The sequence below is a fragment of the Antennarius striatus genome, chromosome 15 (assembly GCF_040054535.1).
Source record: "Antennarius striatus isolate MH-2024 chromosome 15, ASM4005453v1, whole genome shotgun sequence".
Lineage (NCBI taxonomy): Eukaryota > Metazoa > Chordata > Actinopteri > Lophiiformes > Antennariidae > Antennarius > Antennarius striatus.
This window is the reverse complement of record NC_090790.1, coordinates 11,478,208-11,485,229: the sequence shown is the minus strand read 5'-3', so window position 1 is coordinate 11,485,229 and position 7,022 is coordinate 11,478,208. Positions and strand designations below refer to the sequence as shown.

The 7,022-nt window shown below is 40.1% G+C and overlaps 1 protein-coding gene across 1 annotated transcript; it reads right to left on the bottom strand.

Annotated features, from left to right (window-relative positions):
- Positions 1-843: 843 nt before the first annotated feature.
- On the bottom strand, positions 844-6,598 carry drg1 (developmentally regulated GTP binding protein 1). Its single transcript, XM_068334720.1, has 9 exons — positions 6,433-6,598; positions 5,688-5,811; positions 5,408-5,583; positions 5,249-5,318; positions 4,676-4,845; positions 3,434-3,564; positions 3,081-3,248; positions 2,821-2,943; positions 844-1,187 (listed from the first exon to the last, which is right to left on the bottom strand). The coding sequence occupies exons 1-9, from the start codon at positions 6,469-6,471 to the stop codon at positions 1,088-1,090; spliced, it is 1,101 nt and encodes a 366-aa protein (XP_068190821.1). The 5' UTR covers positions 6,472-6,598; the 3' UTR covers positions 844-1,087.
- Between the last annotated feature and the right edge of the window lie 424 nt (positions 6,599-7,022).

Genomic DNA, 7,022 nt, shown 5'->3' with positions numbered 1-7,022 from the left:
TGTGGACCAATATTGTAAAAGCTGTTGATTTCGATGCTATCTGTAGATTTAATGCTGATGTTTTTACTGTTTGATACAGCACTCATGTATTAGATTTAATGTTAGGGTCATTTTATTTCACCAAAGCTCTACTACTTAAGGAGAGCACATCGTGTTTGCAGCATGTACAAAATAAAGGACGCTCATTTAGTTCAGTAACAAACTGAATTTAATTCACCCTGTTTGACTCCTTGAGCCCATTCTTCACATTTCCAGCCTGACTCTCATCTGATCAGACTCTGTACTTGCATATGCACCGGCGCCACCCGCTGCAATCACCAGCCAGGATGAGGTGCTCAGACACAAAATGGTTGCTGCACATCATGCAGGTTGCAGCATAATGACATTAACCGATGCAGGCTTCCAGAAGCGCTCTGGGCTCTGATGAAATGCTCTTTATGTTGCTCAGTGGAGTCGTGTTAGTTGTGAACAGCTGGTCGCTGATGTCTCCAGACTGCGTCTGAGTGAATGAATTGATTAACCTGAGTGGCCATCCCTTCCAGAGGAGGGGTGTGGGCCCCCCAGCCTGAATAACTGCCTTCATCATCGCTGCAACATAAATCACAGAGCAGGACAAGGCTTTCAGATGAGACGTTTCTAGTGTTCTGAGCCAGACTCTAATGGCTGCAGCGCTGCCGCTTGTGAGGGGGACAATGTAGCTGTGATGAACTGAAGTGATGCAACACATCTGTGACGCCACATGTAGCTCACCCCGGATCACTGAAGATAACGTTAGCTACACCCGATACATGTAAAATCACTAATACGGGGGGAAAGAAAACAGATCACATGATTTTATTGTAGGGATTTATTTCAGGTTTTATTGCAAGCCTTAACCAATATTCAATATGAACTATTCATGGTGTTAAGCATTGAAGGTTCTTTAAAACATGACACTTGGATTCAAGTCATCTTTTAAAATTAAAGCAGAAAACTGGGAACCACACAACAGATGCTCTAATAGATGGATCTGGTGATTTAATGAGCAACTGTTACGGAACATTTTGACGTAGAAGCCATGGAGTGGAGACGTTGTTTTTTTTTTTTTTTACTTTTTCACCAGCTGGATCACATCTTCATCCTCCAACACATGGTCCTTTCCCACCTTTTGAGGATTGTGCTTCACAGATGCACCCCACACAAGTGCACTGAAAGAATTAAAAAAAGAAAAATATACTTTATTATTTTTTATTTGCTATAGCAACAATGGTTCAGTGACACCCTATAGGTACAGAGGCTCTCTAATCACATTTGACACAAACATTCTCCAGGGAATAAGTATTCTCAGCAGCATTGACATATCCACTGATTGATGACCTTAGGTCTCCCCTTTAGAGATGGTGGTGTAACACGTCCCCTCTGATCCCAATCCAGACCCTGAACATGAATGCCACACCTCCCCATAAAGGAGGCCATGTCTGTTATTTACGTCATCATTTGAGGATCATTTGTCATTGTGGATTCATAGTTTTTAATTAGAAAAATTGCTGAAAATAAATTAACTGGACTGGAAAGTATGAAAAAAAAGCAGACAAAATTTAAAATTTGCACTTCTGTTCATGATTCCATCCTTGGTAACAATTTTCTTCCTTGTAAGCCTCACTGTGCTTATTGTTATTCAAAGGAACTACAAGTGACCCTGCCATCATATACAGACCCTTTGCAAAAATTTGAATATTGTGGAAACGTTTATTTCCATAATTCCATTCAAAAAGTTTAACTTTCATAGATTATAGATTCAGGGCCCGCAAATTAAACAATTTGAAGAGCTTGTTTATTTTTACATAATTTTGGCTTCCAGTTCACAAAACCCATGAAAAAACATTAGAATAATGTGAAGAAATCAGTCCAAATGTTGCATGGCATGAATGTTTTAAACTGAGCGTCACACACACTAATCATCTACTCAACTCTGAGCACCAGGACATGTTTCTACAGGTGTCATTAAAATGGTCTCAGTTTGGTTCAATATAGTGAAGACTGTAGACTTGACAGCTCTCAGATGACCCGAACAAACCATTCTTTGTTTAACATGTGCAAAACGAATTTGATTTCTTCTGTGAATGGGCTAGCGCTTCCCCCACATTGGAAAAAGTGGACACCGGCAAATTTTTTTTGGTTCCTCTTTTAGGACAAAGTCCAAATCTCACCAGTTTCATAGTAAATCGCATTAGTTTAAACATACAAATACAGTCAAAACCCTTCATCACCAGAATAAAAAAATGCTCTGCCACATTGTCAACCCTTCGACAAAGTTTCATGACCTTGATGGGGAAAATGCCCTTACTCAATGTAAAAAAAATAATCCTGGACCCATCCTTTATCCTCCTAATAGGAAAAACAAACTGATCATTAACCTCCTTGGTGTACGTCACAACAATGACAGCTCCACGACTGTTTGACACTTGTAGTTCCGTTCTCAGCTAGAACCAAAAGATCCAAACAAATGGCTGATGGATAAGGACATCGCCTGACTGGACTGTACTGTGTGACAGAACTTGCCATCTCTGGGCTATAGGAGCTTGTTGGCTTTGTGCATCTACAGCTGGACTTTTATCACGAATAGCTTATAAAACACACAAAGACTTCACAACACTGGCAGCTATTCATTCATTTGAGTTAGTTTAGTGTCTAGTCGGATCATTTACCACATAGAAGTGACTTTTTTCACAACGCCTATAAATCCAAACATAATTCGACACAAAAAGTGACAAGAATGTACGGAACAGTGCTCAAGGTTTCACGTTTAAAAAGTTAAAACTATAAGTCTGTGGTACTTACTACTTCAATTCTTTGATGAGGTTTTTGTGAATTTTTAAGCAGAAATCCTCGACTGAAGTCCGTTCATCAGGGAGAACAACAGGAGACGTGTAGTCAGGGAGCTGGCCTTTAGGTTTGGTGTAGCTGCAAATGAACATACATCTCCATCAAATTCTGCATTTTGAACCAACAACATATTTCATAGACTCCTTGTTTTCTGCAGCAATTAAATCCCCAGCTCCAATGGCACCCCCTATTGGTGACTGTCTAACAACTCTTACATGCGCACAAGCTTAAGGTAGTCCCACATCTTCTCCAACAGGTCATCAAAGTTCCAGCGGTGGTGAGCTGAGATGGGCACACAGTGGGGCACCTTGTAGATAATGTCGAGTTCCTCGATTGAGATCTGATCGATTTTGTTCAGCACATAAATGCATGGGATGTACACCCTGTGGAAAAGAGCGACCGTGAATCCCTACTGTCCACAAAACTGCTGCGTGATCAACACAAGTTTTGTTTTAATAAGATAGCACTTGTTTTTATTTACTTTTACATCGCTATCCAAGTGTGTAACATGCATTTACTTGGAGAATTATGTTTTTCTCTAAAGGACTAAAGGCAGTTCATTCTGTACCGATTTCCTTCCACCACATCAATGAGGTCATCAGCCGTGGAGTCGCTGCGCAGCGTCACATCGGCATTGTGGATCTTGTACTCTGCCAGAATGCTCTTTACGGTTTCAGTATCCAACTCACTTTGGGCACACTAAACAGAAGACATAATCATAACCAACATGAGACAAGGAGAAGGTAGCTTCCTCTTGTATAAACTACACTGTATGAAAAAAAATCCCAGAAGAGTGAATAAAAGTTCATAGAGGACATATCAAGCAATGTGACAAAATGAAAAAGAATTTGAAGCCATTCCTGGATCCACATAAAACCATTACTGAGGCCAAAATCCAGCACTACGCACAATTTCATAGCATTCATAATTTATTTCATCATATTTTGGTTCTCCAACTCCCAGACTCAGTTAAGTCAAGAACTGACTTGGTTAAGTGTAAAACTTTAGATGTCCACCAGAGGGCAGCATTACGTCACTACGCCATAATATGTACAACAAAATGTTTGCAATGTTTGGGACTGACAGATCACAAAATACTTGTACTAAATCTGACTTTTGTACACACACCCGCAACTACACACCAACACACTCAGGTTTGAGGCCCTTAAGTTTGTTTAAATTATAAAGATGTTGAAATATTCCTATCATCAAACTGAACTGATAATCATCAACATACATGTAAAACATACCAGAGTAATGGATAATCTTTACCCATTTTTTAGACTACAGTACTTTTGTGTTACTTTTATAATAATCACATTTTCTAGCTCATCCAATGGCTGTATGACAAGCAGACAACCAATGCTTATAACAACCATATACAACTCTTACTACAGAGTTGCATGTAGCAACCACCCAGGACCACCCACAAAAAACAAAATTCTGCGCTATATTAACAATTTATTTTATTAATTACGGTAACTTAAACATTTATGAACCCTCCCCACACCGATTTTAAACCACTTTATATCTGTATTAACTTTTCCCACATTTATAGATTGTTTAAAGCACTTTTATATTAAAGAAAAGTTTTTTGTTTAACACACGGAAGTGTGCTGTGTTCCGTGAGTCTCGGAACACAGCATACATGGATGCTGTCAACCAATAGCATGCAAGTAGGGTATCACGCGTCTACCTATTAAAAATCTGCGATGTAATGAAGCCGTGTATCTTGAAGCGCGAATAAGCGAGGGATTACTGTAGTGTTCATTTGTGGATTTAAATTGGTCTCATTCTGTGTGGCAAATACCGTAGCTGTGAAGTTTATGCCTCCTTTGTCCTTCTTCTTGAAGCCAATGTTGGGTGGCTGCTTGTTAAGGCGGATGCCGAAGCCCTCCAGTTCATGCTCTATGAGCTTCTTGTGGCCAAGTGGTTTCAAAACATCCAGAACGATAAGGATGAGGTTACAAGTTCGAGCAACTGAAACAAATGGAGAAGAGATGCAGACACTACATGGAAAGCATGAAAAGAATCACAGTCACTTCAAAATAACAACTTTCACAATTTTCCTTCTACACTTAAAACACTTGAAATGCAACCAGCTTTTTGTCATAACATAGATGCCACTACACAATTTAGTAATTTTTCCAAATCTCATATATATTGACAAAAAATAATCTAAATGGAAATGATAATGAAATTATCTAAATACCATTTTTCAGATTTTATTAAGTTGCATGTTACTTTTCTGCCGACACTGGATGCACACAACAACACAAAGTAGTGACAAAAGGGAAGAAAAGGAAGGACTGTAATAAAGCAGTGATCATTTTATTATCAATCTAAACACTTTTTATCATAAATGTGCATGATCACACTTTACCTGCGATGACCTGTCTGCCTCTTCCCTTTCCATCTTTGGCCCCCTCAATGATTCCAGGAAGATCCAGGAGCTGAGAAGGGAGAAGCAAAAAACAAAAACAAAAGTAAGTAAATTACTTAAAAACTCTTGTGACTATGGAAGAAATAGAAGATATTATACCTGAATTTTGGCCCCTTTGTATCTAATGACTCCAGGTACTGTCGTAAGAGTGGTGAACTCATAGGCAGCGACCTCAGAGTACACACCTGCTAAGTTACTTAGCAGAGTAGACTTTCCAACAGATGGGAATCCAACGAAGCCGATACGAGCGTCACCGGTTTTTGCAACATCAAATCCTAAATAGTCAAAAAAAAAAGTAAATATGAACATATCCACATCCTTAAAATGACTTAAAAATACGTTTATTCTAAGTAAATTTATTGATAAATCATTATCTTACCTTCTCCTGTAGCACCACCGCTGCCTCCTTTGGGTGTGATGAGTTCCCTCCTCAGTTTAGCTAGACGTGCCTTGAGTAAACCCAGGTGGTGAGCGGTGGCCTTGTTCCTCTGCGTCCTGGCCATCTACAGTTAGCAGGAACAATTATAACATGAGGTCTTACACTTACTGGATGATAGTTGTGTATAAGTGAACAGTGAGGTAGTACTCCTTTTTCAGAAGGAACTAAAACAACCAACATGAAACAGCATCTTGTCAGTGAGACAGGTTCGATTACAGGGAAAAAAAAAAAATCAAACGTCAAAATAATGCGAGGGACACACCGGTACGTGGCAAGAGCCCGGCGGTGGAAAAAGAGATCATTCATATCAGATATGAATGAATACTTGCGAGTGTCGGCAAACAGACGATCGTAGATACAAAAATGGAGAAAGCCGACTCTCTACACGGACGCTACATACATTTTCAACCATTTCAACATAATCAAAAGGAAGCGTGCCACAGACCTAGATAGGGGACACTCTTTAATTTACTCTAACCTTTGATTAATACTTAATTTAAAAGCCAGATACAATAATAAATGAATTAAACTTAAGTCTTAAAGCACACTAACAGTCTGTAGATGACTGTGAAGCCCAGCTGTGGGGCTTCGGCTTTTGCTAGCGTTAGCCTGGCAGCTATAACCCAATGGAACAGCGGCGGTTATGCTAACAGCTAGCTGTTAACCATCGTGACTTAAACCCTACCTCATTTTCAATCTCCGCTATTCTCGCAAGAATACTCATGGTGGTAACGATTCCTCTGTACACAGCACAACTCCTGACAGAATCCGGGGAGGTTTTACATGGATATGAGCAAAGTTAGCAGAAGCTAGACGGCGCACGAGCTTGAAACCACGCAAGTACCGGCGTGCACTGCGTGGCGGGAAATCTCGCGAGAACACGCGTCGCGAGAACACGCGTCAGCGGTATCATTTTTATAAGAGGGAGAAAGTCACACATAACAGAGACCTTAATTTTATTTGGCATACTTACAAAAACATGGTAAGAGTAGGTGGTGAATGTCTAATCTAAGCCCTCAGACAGCTCAGTCTTCTTCTTCTCCTTTCAGCTTTGGGTCACCACAGCAAATCAGTTGCCTCCATCTAACCCTGTCCATCTACCCCATGTCCTCCCTCATTACATCCTCTTTGGTCTTCCTCTAGGCCTCCTGCCTGGCAGGTCAAAACTCAGCATCATCCTGCCAATATATTCACTATCTCTTCACCTCTTCACTCTCCATTGCTCTGGACTGTTGACCCTAAGTGCTTAAAATCCTCCACCTTCTTGATCTCTTC

Bases quoted from the DNA above. Each gene is read 5' to 3' on its own strand.
- drg1 (XM_068334720.1), bottom strand. From the start codon at position 6,471: ATGAGTATTCTTGCGAGAATAGCGGAGATTGAAAATGAG. The intron at 5,812-6,432 runs GTAGGGTTTAAG...TGCTAACTGTAG, and splicing joins TAGCGGAGATTGAAAATGAG to ATGGCCAGGACGCAGAGGAA. The intron at 5,319-5,407 runs GTATAATATCTT...CTCCCTTCTCAG, and splicing joins ACAAAGGGGCCAAAATTCAG to CTCCTGGATCTTCCTGGAAT.